The 19059-nt window shown below is 40.3% G+C and overlaps 2 protein-coding genes across 10 annotated transcripts in view; one reads left to right on the forward strand and one right to left on the reverse strand.

The window, feature by feature from the left end:
• Window positions 1-3366, reverse strand: rag2 (recombination activating gene 2). 2 transcript variants are annotated; one of them, XM_072669778.1, is made up of 2 exons: window positions 3199-3366; window positions 1-1813 (listed from the first exon to the last, which is right to left on the reverse strand). In XM_072669778.1, the coding sequence occupies exon 2, from the start codon at window positions 1797-1799 to the stop codon at window positions 204-206; it is 1596 nt and encodes a 531-aa protein (XP_072525879.1). In that variant the 5' UTR covers window positions 1800-1813; window positions 3199-3366; the 3' UTR covers window positions 1-203. The 2 variants fall into 2 exon arrangements, with proteins under 2 accessions (XP_072525879.1, XP_072525889.1); XM_072669788.1 differs by lacking the exon at window positions 3199-3366 and adding an exon at window positions 2335-2540.
• iftap (intraflagellar transport associated protein) overlaps window positions 2442-19059 on the forward strand; it is a 25905-nt gene continuing 9287 nt past the window's right edge. For 3 of the 8 annotated variants that reach the window (XR_011978353.1, XM_072669805.1, XM_072669856.1), the window contains exons 1-6: window positions 2487-4719; window positions 5128-5484; window positions 6601-6743; window positions 8498-8673; window positions 14293-14367; window positions 15083-15140. Coding sequence is in view for 7 of the 8 variants with exons in the window: in XM_072669805.1 (XP_072525906.1) it covers window positions 6611-6743; window positions 8498-8673; window positions 14293-14367; window positions 15083-15140 (442 nt within the window). In the remaining variant the exon portion in view is untranslated. The other 5 variants (XM_072669849.1, XM_072669841.1, XM_072669824.1 and 2 more) reach the window with 5 other exon arrangements.

The raw sequence follows: 19059 nt of genomic DNA on the forward strand, positions 1-19059 counted from the left end.
TGCCATTATAGTACCAATACATCAGTACAACAGTAAGTCAAGTTAAAACATTTAGCAATAGGTAATTTAGTATAGGTAATATAGGTGTTCAGCAAAGAGCACTTAATTGCAGATATTTATAGGCCTAATCATTATAGGTATTATCAGCAAGTAGCATAAAATTGTAGTAACTGTAATTCTCTCTCGGAAATAACCAGCAGGGCTCAGTCAAACAGTCTCCTGAGGAAGCTCTTCTTGGCTGGGGTCATTTTCAGTGTGATTGGGGCTTTGCGGTGCATTGTCTTCATTGGAACTTTCTTCAGAGGCATTGTCTGGCGTGGTGGGGTCATCTCTTGCTTGGCAAGGCCTCCGTGGTCCAGGCAGTAGTACTTGCTGTTGTCCTGAGAGAGGCGTATGAGTAGATTCTCAGGGAGCTCCATGCACTGAGCATGGACCCAGTGTCCACCTTCACCTCTGGAGCAGAAGATCATAGCTGGTCGGGTGAGCTCTGTGGAGTAGAAAGGCTCCCAGGTGTTCACGTCTATCAGGCAAGTGAGACAACACTTGATCCAATAACCGGCCTGAGATTCGTCTTCCTCATCTTCCTCGTTGTAGGTGTCTCCTTCTCCATCACTGCTGAACTCCATCTCATTAGGATCACGCCCAAAATACAGTTCCTCTGAATCCTCTAGAGGAGCTGAATCCTCATATTCTGTGGACTCTTGGCTGCATGTCTGAATTGGATCTTCTGCATCTCCCTCTTGCTGGAAGCTTACTTGGTAGAAGTAATGTGCATCTGGAGGTGCTGGATTTCCCTCTGACGGAATAGCAATCAGAGCGCAACCCTTTTCAAGGCTTCCACCGAACCAAGTGCGGCTTTGGCTAATCTCACTGGTCCATGGTGGTGGTTCTCGAGATTCCATGCGTATGCCGACATCGTCCAGCGCGACGTACGTGCACTGCATTCGCTTCTGGGAGTCTGACTGGTAGCCACCAAGGATCATATATTCATGAGCAGAGCCTATAGAAGTTGCAATTGCACTTGTGATGGACAGACCATCGTTAAAGACCTCACAGGAGAGCACTGGACTGCCCAAGAGAAGCTCCACACGCAGCTTGAACAGACGATGAGGTCGGCAGTCGGTGGAGAGAATGTGGCCCCCCAGAAAGTAGACGCAGTCCTCTCGAGCCAGCGCCAGGTGAAATGACTGGCCGTCTGTGAGCTCGGGGAGGGTGTGTGCTGAGCAGCAGCCGAACTCTAGATCAATGAGATACACCTGGGGTGGACAGTCCACCACACAATTCCAGTTCTCTGTGGTTCTCTCAGCAGGGGGCATGTAGGACCTGCCTCCAAAAAGGACACAGGCGGTTTTCCCCCTGCTGTGGACTACGCTTATAGTGTGGCCATACCGAGGCCCTGGAGGCTCCCCCACCAGCTCTTTCTCCAGGCATCTCAGCGTGACCTTCCGATTGCATCCACGACTATCGACACTAAGCATGTAGAGGCTAGAAGATAGTTCATTGTTGGGTGTCCGGCCACCATGAACAAGGTAACACTCAGGGCTGCCATCGCGAGGCTTCAGGTGAGTGATTGCCGGATAGCGCAGAGGTGGGAGATAGCAGGAAGTGTTGGAGAATGAGATGGCGCGCAATTTGATCTCGTCGCGCTTTATGCGCACACCAAAGATGCCAGTTGGACAGGAGCGTTTGGGCCAGCCTTTCTGACCGAAAAGGAAAACCTCATCCTCCAGATACAACAACGAGCAACCTGGTTGCAGAAGGCTGGCGCAGTTTGTAGCAGTCAGATGCTGCAAGGACATTCTTTTGCAGATGGCTGTTGGATTTAATGAGAAGTAAAATATCAGTTCATTTACTTCAATGCTTCAATAAAATAAGACACAAATTAAAATGATCAAAACAAGTTTAAGTAAAAAAGGGTCAAAGACATAACCCTTCTCATTGGGATCACACTTTTTGTTTTTGGTTTGCTGTTGCTGGCCAATAACAACAGATATTACTGTGATAGCATTCTAGTTTCTGTGCAAAATATATAAAATAACTCTTGCTTAGATGTTACTGTATTTGTGCTAAATATGAATGCATATATTTGAAAAGATATGATAGCAGTTTTTGGGACTGCACTTTTTTAATATATATAAGTTGGCTTGCACAAGAATTCCTACTTAATGCGTTTCTTAGTCTTTAAAATGTTATGTGTGCAATTTTAACATTTAACATTTTAATCAGCCTTTTTATAATGGGCTAATGATGCTGCTCCACTCCAGCTGGAAAAACAAGGGAGGTTAATGGTTTTGATGGAGTATTTTGAACTTGCCTGCCTGTGCCCTACTATACCTCAAGCACGCTTTACGGCGCCATATCGTTTGTAGTCCTTTTCGCTTTGCCCTCCCATTTGGCTTCACGCAAACCAGCCCTCAAAGACTTCAATATCCAGGATTCAACACGAAACGCGGTTGCCTGAGGAACCGCGACTGGTTAGTAGGGCTTTACCTGCAGCCGCTTTCTTAGCCGTTTGCCCCTGTGTCTATCTGGGGTTGGTGTTCGCGTTTTAAAGTGCTTTAAAATGGTTAATTTGGCAAAAAAATAATAATCTGCGTAAGCGAAACACTCAACAGAGCAGATAAAGTGAGCGACATCTGAGCCGGAGAGCAGTTAGCGCTAGCATATTAGCTATAGCTAGCTAGCAACATCCAAGCTGCCGGTGAGGACAGACAGTTGTCAAACAGGGAAGACGGAGCGTATCTTTTGGTTTGTCATAGCGATACTGAGACAGAAATCAAATGTTAAAACATTAAGGTGCCCATCCGTTTCTCTATGGAAGCAGTATTTAATGGTATATATGCCGTTTGAACATTTTGCCTTATTGACGTTGATAACTAGCTAGTACTAGCTTTAGGCGTTAGGTGTTAGTTAGCTCGCTCTCTTCTGCAGTGCTGGGTCTTAAAGCATTAACACAGCGCAGTTGGCTAGCACTATCTAACTAGCTAGATACGTTTTGCTGTTCTCTCGTATGTTTTTCTTAATTTAACAAGCTAATTGCCTCTTTACATTAGCCAGCTAGCTATAAACTAATGCAGGCTAGTGACTGCTACCCATCTTCCCTACGCCCCCCTCTCTGGTTATGCAGCATGCCCAGTTGTACAGCTAGCTTAAGTTTCTGCAGCATCGTCTCGCATATCCACGCATGCATGTTCTTACCTCTGATAATATAAAGTCCGAAGGCTGATAATTGTTTGCTTGCAGTGGTTGTCCCAAAAGTGTTAAAGCAGACAGGAATATCTAGTCTATAGTTTTAGAGTGGTGATTGAGAGCTGATGAGGAGCTTGTGAGGGCTGGGTGATTGCTGAGCAGAGTTTCATATCGAGGTTAACCGTCTGTGAAGTGTTATCTTCAACAGGTGGCTGAACAAAACACACAAGAACAACGTCTGAATGAAAACAAGTCAGAGTCATCACTGCACACCAGGGCACAACTTGGGCTGTATGAGATCAGGAGGAAGCGCAGCAAACTAGTCTGATATTAAACTCTAGGGTCCATATGGAGGGCAATACTTAAGCTCCTCACTTATAGCTTACTTCATAGTATGCACTAAACAACATATACTCAGTTATTTGACTTGATGTTAACAACTGACTAATAAACCTCATAAGCAAATAAGATAAAAAAGACCGAATTAATTAGTTTTCTTTATTTGTGCAATAACTGAATCCTGAATTATTATTATCATTATTGTTGTCTTTTAGTGTCTGTACAAATCCTGTAGCCTACATGACCCAATGTTCTGCACGTGCGGGTACGTCTGGGAATCAGTTAAGTGTAATTAAGCCTATAATAGTATATTTAACAATTAAGAATCTACTCCAAAGCTTTGGGCCAGATTTTACTCAAAGCAGGGATTGATTCCCGGGTGGTTAAGCACACAACGCTACTAAACGTCTTTGCGCAAGACTCCTAATGTAGATTCAACTACCTGTGTAACATGATTCCTAATTAAGGTTACTATAAATAAGTGTCAGACAAGTGCTGTAAATGTGAACATTGGAAATCCGGTATAACTTACCTTTAGGGATGGGCGATATGGTATAAACATATCTCATGTAAAATAGTTAAAGTATTTTCACCACAATACCATACTTTTTAATGAAGAACATTTCCCACTGCAATGCACTGAATTCAGTAATCCAGGCTCTGTTATGCTCTGTAGTGTTTTTTCAGTCCTGATAAAATGTATGTTATACTCGGAAAGACATAATGTGATGTGATGTCAGCTAATGATTTATACCAGCTTTAGCTCTCAAAATAGTCTTGCCAGTACATGAAGTTAACACTGACCCCTTGTCATTCACATTATCAGTGATCAAAGTAGTATTATGCCAGAATTGGGACTTTTAGCTTATTTACATTTACATTTATGGCACTTAGCTGACGCTCTTATCCAGAGCGACTTACAAGGTTACTCGTATTACAGAGGAGGGCCAATGTAGTGTTAGGAGTCTTGCCCAAGGACTCTTATTGGTGTAGCGCAGCATAGTCACCCAGACCGGGAATCGAACCCTGGTTTCCAACTTGGTGTTGTACCTCACTGGCAGGTAGTGGTGTTATCTGTTGCGCCACACCAACCAGCTTATGGGCTGCCCCTACAGTTGTGGATAGTTGTGTAATACTTTTACATCTGAAGTGCATCTGCAATGAAAGAAGCATGTGGACTGACTCAGTAGAGTAAGATTACAGCATTTCTACACTAATATGACTCATTAGAGCAAGTGTGCACACACACACGACCATGAGAGAGCAAGGGTGACCGAGGGAGAGAGAAATCAAGATCCACAGTAACTGTTACTCATTTAAACAATTTTTCGACAGGCATATTTCTGCCTACCCAATGGAATTCGATCACAGGACTACATTTACACTTGTATTAAATGTAAGAGATGTGAGATCCGTCTCTGACCACCTTCCAGTATGGTTTGAGTGGTCAGATCGTAATCTCATCAGCCTGGAGTGCCATTGACTGGGATGCCATTATCCCAGTTTGTGTACCATCAAAATTATATTTAAGGTAAAAATGCCACATAATGTTGCTTTGATTAATCTGGCACTTACTTGCGTTTTTGTCTTGATCTCTAGATCGATAAAACTGTGGAACCAACTCAAGGAATCGACAGCTATTCCTGTCACTTGGAATCGAAGTCAGAGTTGACTTCAGAATTTCAGGAATATTATGGATGCATGTGGGTACTCCTGCCTTGCGTGAAAGAAACCCTGAACTGCAGCTACATCAGGACCTGTACTCTGGTATTCTGCATGCGCTTCACAACGATCACATCAACAAGTGGATCAAACAGCACTGAATCTCATCGCGGAGCAGAGCCGTGTAAAGTCAGTGACAGAATTATATACACGCGTTCTCATCATTCTGAACCCGGTGAGACTCATATATCAGTCTGCTGCATCACCATTCACAGCAGACTACAGATTTATCAAGTGAGTCCTTTTTATTTATTTATTTATTTTGTCGAAGCTGACTTTTTCTTTTTACATTAAGCATTTCTGCTTAGCCGCCCATGAAAGAGCGGAATAAGGTAGGGAACGAGGAGTGGTGGAGTGAGCGAGATGATGGAGAGCGACTAAAAGGGATGGAGAAAGTGGGTAACAGCTGTTTTGAGTTCATTAGCATAATGTTTTTGTGTACTGGGGGCTGCGCATGTGTGTGTATGTGCAAAGCAAAGAGCTGTAACCACGAGTGCCTGGAAGAACGTTAGAGCTCAAAAACACAAACACTCGAGCACCTGTGTCTCTGAGCTGCTGCTACGTCGCAGGGCAGGAGAGGGGGCTTAATCTACTCCCCCAGTGCCAGTCTGGAGGAAAAAAAAAGTAAAGAAAGGATGCCTCCAGCATTTCAATCAGCTGTGGGGATTTCCCCCCCCCCCCCCCCCCATACGCTTGAAATGCATATACTCAAGCTACCCACTCTGGCTCTGTAGAATGAACCTGCACTCATCTCTGCTCAGAGCAGCCCGGCACACTGCAACCCTGACAGTGGTATTGGCCACTGCGGTTGCAGTGCCGCAGAGCTGGACCAGGGGAACGCTGAGTGAGTGGGAGGTGCGGCAGTACACCGCGAGCCTGAGGCCATGCGGGGGGATTGCACGGTTTAATTGATAGCACAAGGTAATTAGACTCTAGTGTAGCACCTGTTTCAGTCCCTTTGGATGCCGTGCTACCTGGCGATGGCTCCCCTGAAGGAAGGGGCTTGACAAATTACACGGTGACAGCTCAGATGTTCAGATGATCGTTTCGTGTGGTCGTTCATTACTCTTTAATGTCACTGTAATCATCCCCCCTCCTTACTGATTGTAATTGAGTTGAACTTCAAAAAGATAATTTCACCTTAATCAGGGCTAATGTGGCTATTATGGCGTATCATTGTGTGATTAAGTGACCTAACGAGTATAACTGAATCTAACTCTTACTCTCCAGTCATCCATCTCACTTTTTTTTAAACTTTCTTTGCACCCTTTCCTTCTGGTTTTATAGATTGTATTGACACTGATTTGGTCTTTCAATAAGTTTGGTTTTTCTATCCTTCCTTCTCTCTAGATTTGAGGGGATGCCAGGTTTACAGAGTAACTCGGGGGCCGCCTCCCATGATCGAGCCATTATGGAGGCTCTGGAGCAGTTCTGTAACTCAGCAGAGCAGTCCTACGAGCAGTTCCTGTCCACCTTCACACACTTGACCACAGGTCAGCGCACCTGTCATTAAATAGACCTTTCTAGACCTTTTCATGAGACACTCCTCAAAATAAATGTGCTTCATATGATTCTTTGAGAGATGCTATGGAAGAACAACTTTTGGTTCTTGCCTTACTGAGAATTTTCAAATTTGTCCTTGAGAATAGTCCTAACAAATAGACTATATCAGATTTATGATGTGTTTCTAAACCACAGAATTATTAAACGATGGATCTCATTGTCCTAATAAACTGAACTAATTCCAAATAAGAAAACTTTGGTAAATGTCAAATTTGTAAAAACTGTTTAAAGAATAATTTTCTTCAACTTCAGAATTATTGCTTAATAAGGCCCCATGTTTGTAAAATCCTATGAGTGTAACAAACCTTTACATCAAATTCTTTAAATCTATAAAAATTCTTGCTCACTTACACGCCTCTTTTACAATCATTTTTCAACTAAAAGTGGCTCTTCTGTGCTATTGCTCAAACAACCATTTAAAGCACCTTTATTTTGAAGAGAAATAGAAAATTGAGATACATCTACCTAATGGCCATATTTATGGTCATGGTTTCATCATGATATGATCCAATGTGCTTTATTTAGTAAGAGCTTCTATAATGAGACATTCTGGACTGACTGATTTAGTTTAGTAGAGACTTTATTTTTTTTATATCTGTTTTATAGACTCCCTCCATAGCTCCCAGTTCCTTTAAAACACTGCTCCTTTAAAACACTGCAGCAAATAATTTTGTGTGTGTAGAGGTACACAATGTGGCTGATATCTGTTGTTGTTTGTTGACTTCTGATATGAAATAACTTGTTTAGTGAGGTAATTGTGCTATGATTGGGTTGGTGTGTGCGCCCTTTAGCAGTAGCCTCCTTCAGATATTTTGTTATGTTTTGTTATGTTCACTGTAAAATAGCTCCACACTGCACTCTTTACTTTCTGAGAATGCTCCTCAGTGCTGCCGGTTGGGCAATAGTGACCATTAATGGCACCTTGCAGACACCAGAAGGCACTCCTAACATTGTGGAACTGGACTAAAATTAATATAGCCAATACCCGATCCGTTAAAATAAGCCTGGATCGTTCCAGTTCCCGATCTACTGGACTGGGACATCATTAGTTGAAGCTTGTTTTTACCTAATTTATTATTTCTACAATAATGCTTACACAATGCTTCCACAATAATTGTATAGTGCACTCAATAGTGATTAGTTTGTCTTATCCACTTTATAAAAAAAGAAATGTTGTGACATTTATGGCATGTTGTGAAAATATATATGCCATATGCAATTAATATTATATTCATGCCAGGTTGACCAGGCCTACATTTATCGTAGTGTTCTATATTATATATGTAGCAATCAATTTAGGAAGCTGTGATATAGCGATGCTAAAATTAAATCAAATCAAAATGTGCCTTACAGAGAATATTCTATTTATTAAAATAGCTAATGCAGCCAGCACTAATCAGCAGCACACCCTAGCACGGACAAGTCCTGCACCACACAGCTCCCAGCTTTTTATCTTATTAGTAGTTCATGTAACAACCTGGGCACAGTCATCAATATCCCTTATTGAAAAATTGTACATACTGTGAGAATTGTGTGAACTTTGTGAACCCAGTATCATGAAGTACCTAGTATCGAATTGTGGGTAGTTCGTATTGTTACACCTTAAGTATCACATGCCTATAAACATGCAGTTAGTATTTTGTAGTTTTTATTCATTCTTGTCTCTACTGTCTACATCTTGTAGAGAATATGACGAGGGGCCATTTGAATGTTAATAGGAGAGATAACAGCAGCTCTGCTGAAGAGATGAAGAGAAGAGACCAAGAGAGTACAGACAGAAGGGTGGGTGCGGTGGATGAGAGAACATCTTCACCCAGAGGACAGCAGAGTCAGCGTGCACTTACTGCAGATCTGGAGGAGGTCATTGACTTATCTGTTTTTACAGCAGTTTTGTCTGTTGAGCATACAGTGACATGCAAATGTTTGGGAACCCCTAGTCAAAATTTCTGTTACTGGGAATAGTTAAGTAAGTAAGGCAAACATTCTTTTTTTTTTTTTTTTTTTTTTGTATTGTACTATTTTGAAGTGAAAAAAGGGGGCGCCATGCAAACGATTGGGCATCCCAAATGATTTGAGCTCTCAGAAAACTTTTACCAAGGTCTCAGACCTTAATTAGCTTGTTAGGGCCATAGTTTGTTCCCAGTCATTGTTAGGGAAAGCCTAAATTGATGCAATTTCAACACTGATTTCTTAAACCTTCTCCTGACAGTCAGCAGCCATGGGCTCTAGGCCGAAAATGTAATTAATTGATGCCCAAAGCAAGAAAAAGCAATAAAAAAGATAAAGCCTTTTCAGGTAGCCGCTTCTTCAGTTAATAATGTAATTAAGGAATGACAGTTAACAGGAACAGTGGAGGTCAGGTTGAGGTCTGGAAGACCAAGAAAACTTTCTGAGAACTGCTCGTAGGACTACTAGAACGTGAAATCAAAATTCCTGTGTGACTGCAAAAGACCTTCAGGAAGGTTTAGAATCTAGAGTGATGGTGCACTGGTCTACTGTGCAGTGACACCTGCACAAATATGACCTTCATGGAAGAGTCATAGAAGTAAACCTTTCCAGCTGTCCTCACAAAGTTCAGAATCAGAAATGTTCAAAAGAACATTTAAACAAGCTTTCTACGGCAGATTAATGATTCCAATATTGATGAGTCTGTAGAAATCTACAATGGACTTCCTCAAGAGGCACAAGTGTAAGGTTTTGCCATAGTCCTTACAGCCTCGTAACCTAAACCCTTTTGAAAATCTGTGGGTAGACTTTAAAAGAGCATGCAAGACTGTGCAAGTCCCACAGTTCTAGAAGACTTTTGCAAGGAACTAAGCGGGCTAAAATCTCCCAAACAAGAACCGAAAGACTCTGGCGATAAAAACATTTAAAAGCGTTTACTAAGTACTGACCATGCAGAATTCCCAAACTTTTGTCTGGGCCCTTTTCATTTTTTTTTTTTTTTGAAACTTTTGTACTTTTGTCTAAAATGTTAGCCTAAATATTTTATAATAACTTTGTCTTTTAGAAATAGTTCATTTTGTTTGATTCGCTTAGCTATTTAGTAACAAATATTTTTTGTTCAGCAGTGCCAGAAGTTTTGCATGCCACTGTATCTGCATAACAAATCTTCTTTTCATTTTTTTCCGATATTAAAATATAATATAGATGCTGAAAAAGATTTGTAGAAGTCAAAGGTAAATGAATAAAGATCTACTGCCAGGGAGAAAGACAGTAACTTCAGGAGAAAGACAAGTTAAGCATTGGGCTGTTCTTATAGGTGTTGGATATGAGTGGAAGTAGTAACTCTGGGATACTCTGGGCTGTTTTAGCCACACTCTGGAGGGCTTCGCACTCTTATTACTCATATGATGCTAATGTGGATGCTCTCTTTACTGGATTTCTAGGAAGTATAGAGGAATGTGGAATACAGGTTTGCTCTTTTAAGAAAGTACATGCACTGTTTGCACCTTTTAGTAACTAGAGACACATTTCCTCCAGGATTGGAAGCCGGCGACCCTCTTTGCTCTTTGCTCCTTTGCTTTTTTCAGCATTCAGGAGATGTTGTTATCTTTGCACCAAACTGCAAACAGATATCAGTCCCATGGTAGCGGTTTCCTCATTTAAGTATGATGATAAACGCAGACTCATGGGTGAAGATGAAGCATGGGAGTGTATTGAGTGCTATAAGAGAATCTAGTATTGGTGGTGATAGCCTGAGAAGTGAACACCATGAATCGGATGTCGTAAGAGCACTGAATTTACACTTTGCGTATTTCCACCCTGAGGATTCTCTGTGGAAAGATAAACTACTGTTACATGCACACTAATGATTCACTGTTAGCCTAAGACTGCTGGACTAGTTTAAAACCAAACAAAGTAAAACATGTTTTCTAGATGTTAAATACACTTTAGTTTGAGTTTAACCCACATCCCAAACAACAGGGGGAAAAATAATTACATGAAATCTGATCTGACTGGTTGAACTGTTGCATCAGATCTGAAATTACATACAAATGGGAAAAATGGGACTCTGTTGTTTAAGGCTGCAGAAAATCTGTCCTGCTCAAATCAGATACTGTATGTCGAAAGAACGGATTTGAGCTGTCTGACTGAACAAAGCCTTAGTCTAACTAAAATTTGGTCTTGTAAATGTCACAGTATTGCTTACAAATGAGTGACAAGACAAAAAAAGCTTCTCACACTTCTGGGAAGAGATGTCGAGATGTCTCTTGTTAAACATTTTATTATGACATGAATGGATTGAAGAAAATTGCCATTATTTTTAAAACTGTGGCATTTCGTGTTGTAAAGTCAGACTATTGACAGTGTTATAAGTGGACTACGTTTTCGTACAACCGATTTCAGCTTGCGATCTCAGTTTGGTCCAGTTTCTTAGACTTTCTAAGACCTTCATCAGGCAGCATCAGAGAGCATCCTCCTGTAGATATAATTGTACAGATGAGTCCAGACACTGCCTTTTCTGTTGATCTGTTAAGACAATGATGAGATGTTCAAGAAAAAAGGGTCGTCTGGCAACCATGAGGAAAAGCTTTCATGAGTGTTCACTTAGTCTTTACATCATTCGAAGACAGAAGCAGAACTTGGTTGCTTTCTAGAGTTATTGCCTTCCTTGCTGCCTCAGTGTTGCTATTCTCAAATTCCACAAAGACGTTGGTCAGTGTCTGGAAGAGAGACATCATTAACAGAACCAATCCTGCTCTTGCAGTCTCTCAAAGCCTGGTCCCTATGCCACAAGCACTGTATGTCTCTGCGTTTGGTCCATTGTTTCTTGACCCCTCTGATGTAGGCTTTCTTGGTTCTCATTATGAGTTGAGGTTGAGAATCTTCCCTGCTGTGCAGAGATACGCTTTGTCACCTATACAGCATTGGGGAATCTAAGCAGTGCCCAGACTTCACTTTTTTTTCACCCATTGGTCATCTTCTGTTTTGCACCTTTCCTGAATATACTCCAGTAGTTCACAACAGTTGAGAACCACGTTTTTATTTGTTTTGTTGTAGTTGGTAGATTGGACTGTCTGAGGCGGTCTGTGAGATGGATTTGTAGATATGCATACATTGCTGTATAGGCAGTCAACAAAGTTGGAAAAGGAGACCCTTTTAAAGTTGGCAGATTAAAGTTACATGTGGTAACAAATATGCTAATGGGCTAAGTGGGCTATCTAAGAATTAGCCTGCATGAGTCTTTATAGTAACAGAGGACCGTCTTTGTTAATAAAATGACATATTAACTCTTAAATGTATTAATTGGGTCACTGACACCCTATGGACTAATTTTTCCCAATTTTATGAACAATAACTAACTGTAAAGAATTGAATTAGAACAAAACATTGGGAAATTTCATATAAGGTTACTTTATTGTCAATTAAAAGTTTTGTGCAGTTGGGTGGAGGATCCAAAGGAAGCTGCAATGAATGTGTGTGCACCGAAGTCTGACCAAGCAAGAATCGGTCTACTCCACCTTAAAGACCAGGCCTAATTTTCTGCCCCACCCCCCACACACTTTGAACACACCATTCCCCAGCGATTAATGGCTTCGTCCAGGTGTGTGTATTGTGTGAACGGTACTTAAGGCCCTTCACTCTGTTACATATTGATCTCTGGAGGGTTGTGGTTAGCGAGGCTCCAGCGGCTGTCAATACCATCCTGCACTTACAGCACTAGACGTGTCAATGGGAAGAATGCTGATGCCATATTTAGCTGTTAGCCTCAGAGTTGGATAAAGGTGTTTTTGAGTGTAAGCGCATTGATGTAGTAATGGGATGGCGATAATGACAGTGTTTACATGTACACTCGCACCATAAACCAGAGTGAATTAAATTTTAATATGAGCTGGTTGCTGTAATGTTTCTTAAACTGTCATAGCTTCCAGAGGATGACATATTTTAACATAAAAAATGAAACTAAGTATTATATTTGATGAAACTAATTAATATTTGATTAATCAATCCTTTAATTTAAGAAAAAAATTATTAAAGGCAAATTTCTGCATTTCAGACAATACTGTGTGAACTGCTGGAGCACGATCAGGAAAGGCGTAAAATAAAAAAACAGAGACCTGTGCACTGCTGAGATACCCTAGTGCTGCCTTCCGGATAGGTGACAAAGCGTATCTCTGCACAGCGGGGAAGATTCTCACCTCAACTCATAATGAGAACTACGAAAGCCTACAGCACAAGGGTCAAGGGTCCAACAATGGACTGAACACAGAGACCAAAAGTGGTTGTAGCATGTTTGGGGGTAGGCTTTGACTGCAAGAGGGGGATTGGTTGCATTAACCATGTCTCTCTTAGACTGAACAATGTCTTGGTGGGATCTGAGGCTAGCAACACTGAGGCAGCAAGGAAGGCAATGGCTCAATTTTAGACACATTTTATTAGCAATATTCACAACTACATTAGAGTTGTGTTCACCATATCTCACATTTAATTGTATTATCAGTCGATTTCTGGCATCACCAGGGATCGAAAAGACGGACACTTAGATGCAAAGACGGCTGCACCACTTTTCTGCCTTTGTACTTTAAATCAAGGAACATAATCACTTGTGTGGATGTTGATTTCTGTTGGTGCACACAGCACTGGCTAGTAGCAAACAGTGAGTGTGAATGCTGCAAGTACTGTGCTAAATGGACAATGAGTACAACGCCTGGGCTAAATCTCTCTACTGCCTGTATTAGTTTGTACAGCTAAACAAAACATTTTGCGCATGTAGCTGAATCTCAAATGACACTTACGTAGTGCAGGGTGTCATATAATTTTCAGTCTGTTTCAGGCCCTGATTCTGCTGCCACAAAGTGATCAATGTAGACCATCAATGCTTTTTCCTGTATGGTGTCAGAGCTCTGAGTGTTTAACAATGACTTGTGCTCTCAATTAAGTGTTTCCACAACTCAACGCACAACAAAGCACTTAATAATTATTCTTAATAAGGTACTGTTTACAAAAACAAAGCTAGCCAGAGAGTATGTTCAAAATCAATAGTGTAGTAGCCACAAAATAATAATGTCGGCCACAAAATGATGAATCATGAAAAAGCGAATGAGGTGAATCACAGCATAAGAACACTGATCTATTTGATGAAAAGTAGGTTTGTTTATTGTTTTTTTCATTTTACTATGATCTTACTTTTTTATTTATTTATTTATTTTTAACTTGCTGTTTTACTTACTTTCAATATATGGTGTCAGTATGTGGTCATTAAAAGTGTGGTTTAAAGGTGTCACATAATTGAGAACTGTTAAAAAACCACTTTCAGTTTATTCCAGAAAAAGTGACTAAGTAGTTATTTATTCTGCAGGCAAGTCTGGTGTGGTTTGTTTGTTGATATGCATGAGATTGTTTTTCATTTAGAATAAGCAGTCAAATTATTAACGCAATGTTCACCTGCATAAACAGGTAGTGACTGAAATGAGAAAGTGAAATTGATGATGTCAGGAGTGTGGTTGTGACTGTTGTTTGCTGATGCTGTTGTAGTTTCTCCTGGAAGGAAGCGTCACAGTAGGAAGACTTGGCAATAGAGAGTCTCTTCCTTCAGATCAACCTGTAAAGGTAAGTAGTTCAATGGAGACACATTTTTAATTAATCTAAACCAAATAAATTACACAATAGGCTTGATGGAGCTTGACAGTTGAGCAAAGTAATAAAAGCTCAATACTTTTTCAATTTGGCAGAAAATTAAATAATCTAACTTTCTTTACTTTCAATACCTTCATCTGAGGGCTGGGCGATATGACAATATTTTATCGTATCGTGATAAAGTTTGTTATCGTGATACACAGTATTCTTTTTTAAGTGTATTGAGGATATCATCAGTGCTCAGAACACTGATTAACTGCATGTTTTATTACAAACAAGGTAATTATTCTGGTTTATGTACTGATGCATTTTGTCAGCGATCATGTATATCGTAGTTAATATCTGGTATTGTGAAACTGTCGTTAAGTATCGTGATATAATATTTTTTACCTTATCGCCCAGCCCTACATCAGCTCTTTGTTTAAAGGAGATCGCAATGGGCTGATCATGTACTTTTGCCAACATTTGAAGCGTTTTAATAAAAATAAGCTTAATGTGTTTTTTTGCAACAAATCCAGTAATATCTAATAAATGTCCAGTTGTCAGGTGATTTTTTTTTACGTAGTATCTTTTGGTATTAAGCTTTGTAATGCCACACTTGTTATTGGTATTGAAATCTAAATTCTGGTATCATGACACCCCTAAACAATAGACTTGTTTTTCTTTTTCTTTTTGTTTTTCTCCCCAGTTTGCTAACTATTTGGATGACTTTGATCCAGAAGAGGAATCTTTGCAGGCTAGTGAAGGTACACTGTTGTCTACTACAACATTTCACTTATTAAAAGTAATAAATTCTGTTTACAGAAACGTACACAAGGTACATTTATCTTCATATTTTCGCAGTTTATTTTGGTCACACTTTTTATCATTAGCTTCCATTTGAAATGTTAAATGCGCTTTTTAAAATATTTTATTTTCAGAAGAAATGTAATGTAGGGGCAGATTTATGCCCTTACTGCAAGGGCCACTACAATATTGTACGGTAGAGTGGCTGTAATCACATACACTAATCACATAGAAATTCTGCTCTTGTGCCTATGCAAAGCACTTATGGGTTCACCTTACATCTAATATGGTTTAGCGAGAATCATGTGCCTGCTAGTTTTGTAATTAGGGTCGCCATCCACCTGATTTAAATATATTACCATTTATTACACATATTCCGTGCATGCAATTTGCAAGCAACTGCCCTGTTCTTAGGGGCAGGCAGCTGCTATGCTGACATGCTTTAATGTGCTCAGTGAGCAGACCTATAATGAGAGGGAACATGCGTCAGCCCTCCTATTCATCTCCGCAATCCTCGCTTTAGTACTAATGACCTCTAATTGAAGAAAGGCTGGACAACAGAAACACTCAGTGGAAACTGTACATTTGAAAGGAAGTTCATAGTACAGATAATGCCCATTTCAGTTACCAGCCAGGTTCTCTAGTGCAGGCTAAGGTGAAGAGAGCAAAAAGGAGGAGAAGAAGAGGGCAGGCTTTTTTTTCTTTTTTCTTTTTTCTTTTCTTCACCAATCTTTGTGCAGATCACAAGATGCTGCGTCTGGGGTGCCAGTCAGAGGTGCTGACTAACAGAAAGGTAGTCTGAACTTCACCCTAATTAGCATGAGTAATTATGTAGCTGCTGTGGTGTGTAAAACAAGATAGACGGGTAGAGAGAGAATGTTCTAAAGAGTGCAAAGCTCAGCCTGACATGGAGCACTGCTTAATTGCATTTACTGCAGGGATTCCAATGACAAACTAACAGCTAGTGTGCGGATGAATCCTACTCCAGTCCGTAAAGGTGCCCTGCTGATTCCCTGGCCTAGCTAGAACAAAGATCCTAAACTTCTAATCATGCATTCTTAACTAGAGATTGTATAATAGCACATTTTTAACTAATATCTTTACATTTCTGCAAATACTGATATTTCAAAAACCACAAAGCTTTAAAGGAGGATATCTGGCTTAAACTTAATTAAACTTAAACACTCTACAGCCCCACAGAAATGCACTGTAGTTCATAACAGCACATCACACCGTGTTGGTGTGTTCCGTTTCAAGCTAGATTTGTTACAGTGTAATATTGAATTCATTAGTTTTCTCTCCCAAGTCACACTGTCCCAACACAGTATCTGTTGATACTTACATAGCATCTCAAACGTTAACCCTAAAACCAACATAATAAAACTTTGTAAACCTTAAATCCTTAAACTAAAACAATAACTGAAATCTACCCCAGGAGTAGTCAAGATGCATGTCTACATTTGGCAAAAACAAAATATAGTAGCATGTGGAACTGGAGCTTGTTTTTATATTGACTATTTTCTATCAGTATGTCAGTAAAGATGCTACCTTTATTATTGGATGCACTATGCTACTTTCTGAGTAAGCATGGGAGTACATTCATAACATAATTGTGGAACAATAAGCTTATTATTCATTGATTGTTTCATCAAAACATTCGTACCTGTATCCTTTCTGCATGGTTCACTAGCTCAAGAAATTATAGCCAGTTAGGTTAGGTTAGCTTAGCTTTTAGCCTAGCACCTACTTGCTGGGTTTGGTTTTCTAGTGTGACGCTTTTTAATGTGTGGTTAGCTCTAGTCTGAGGAAGTCCTGTTTGTTTTTGAGGTAGCTGACATCGGAGAGATTCGTTTAGCTGTTCATTTGGCAGGAAGAGTTTTAATGTAGCAATCTAATGGCAGCCTTCTGATTAATTCATTAGCTTGGACATTCCCCTTATGTTTCTTTGCAGTGGTTGTTGAGGACCTTGCTTTTGATACTGCATTCTCAAAGCAGGCTACTCAGAGTCTGTATATGGATTTCTAGAAGGCATTTGAACATCGCATTGTATGCACATCCAGAACCCTGTGACTCATGCCCTCAGACATGCACATTCAAAGATGCTTGGGTCTCTCTTGGCAACTAAAAGCATGACTTTCACTGTGGGAGTAATTAACTGTTTAATTAAGATCAGCATCGCTTACGCACCCACTAAGCATGGACACACACATGGATTCACATATAGTAACGCTAACGGAGCGCAAAACAGGGTAGAAAATATTTGATGGTGATGACGTTATATGACACAAGTCTGTATCTCTTAGTCGATTCCTGTACATAGATTTTTTAAATACAACTCAAGTCACATATGCTGTTTTGACAGTCATTGTCAGCATCTCAGAAGCCCTGTATAATTACAGTTATTGGTGATGTAGCCATGGAGTGCATGTACATGTATGAGGGCATGTGTGTGTGTTTAGTGCTATTCACCTGTCTCTGTCTCAGCCTCAGCTCAATTAGCAGCCAGACGGAGAGGTGATTATAGCCATGCTGTGCCTTTAATAGAGATTAAACATCACTATAAAGCCTTTCATATGTCTGTCAGCAGATGGATCTTGAGTTATAGTGTAAGAGTAAGAGAGTGGGTTTTTTATTTTCGGCCAGGGCTGTGAGCTTCCATTAAACTCACTGAGACATGATTTTTGACAGATTTAATTATCTGTTCTTCTTTGTCATGTGTGAATGTCTTTTTCTTTTTTTTTTTTAAGGTGATGAACAACGTGTTGTGGATTACACTGACACACTGTGGTATTATCATATTCACTAACTAACAGTTATTGTCTTATTAGGATCTTTGGAGGGGGCTAGCACTTTAATACATACCCTAAATACAGTCACTTCGCATTATTTATTAGGAATACTATACTACTACTGGGTAAGGTCTCCTTTTGCTCTTAGAACAGCCTTAGTTTATTGCATGGATTTCACAGGATGTTGGAAACATTCTTCAGAGATTCTGGGACATTCAGTTCATTTTTTGTTTAATTAAATACTGAAACACTTATTACTGTTACTGAGACTTATTCTTGTAAGTGTCCAGTGCAGAATGGGTAAGACTTTATTCAATAGTTCAAGAACAGTAGACCAAACACAAGACAGGTTGCAGAGACAATAAGTACAAAGTCAATCAATACAAAATATACATTTCTGTGCATGTACTTGTGCAAATATGTGCATGAAGGCTGGGTGACTATGGTTCAAACTAAGTAACTATACTAATACTAAAGTGGAATAAATATATAGAGCAGTGATATGTGGAGTGATGGAGTTCAGCAGAGAGTTCAGAAGTGTATGCTGAGGTGGGCCTGTCTGATATTAAAGCAGCATTGCATATGTAAACAATGTGTACAGTGCAGTAGTGCAGCTAGTGTTCATGTAGAGAGAACAGTACACAGCTCATGTACACAGAGGGAGTTCCAGTTAAAGTGCAAAGTGCATACAGTCAGGTGCAGATCATGTGGATGTGATGAGTGAACTGGTAGGATCAGAGTAATCCGTAGCTGTGTGTGTTTGCATTCAGGTTGAGGTTGGTGTGTGTTTGTATTCAGGTTGAGGTTGGTGTGTGTTTGTAAAACAGGGAGTCAGTGGGGGGCGTGGGGTCAGAGAAGATTCTGATTCCTGTCCTCCAACATCTCCTGTTGTAGAGGTCCTGTTTGGGTGGGTGGGAAAGTGCAGTGATGTACTGGGCATGTGTGCGATGAGTTGAGTGTCTAGGTGAGATTCTCAGATATGTAGACACCAAATAACTTGAAGCTGCTTGATCTTTCTGTCTTGCTGTCTGCTTTATGCTCTGGGGTGTGTTCACTCTGCTCCCCCTCCTAAAGTCAACAGTAAGCTTCT

This window comes from Salminus brasiliensis, chromosome 2 (genome assembly GCF_030463535.1).
Source record: "Salminus brasiliensis chromosome 2, fSalBra1.hap2, whole genome shotgun sequence".
Classification (NCBI taxonomy): Eukaryota; Metazoa; Chordata; class Actinopteri; order Characiformes; family Bryconidae; genus Salminus; species Salminus brasiliensis.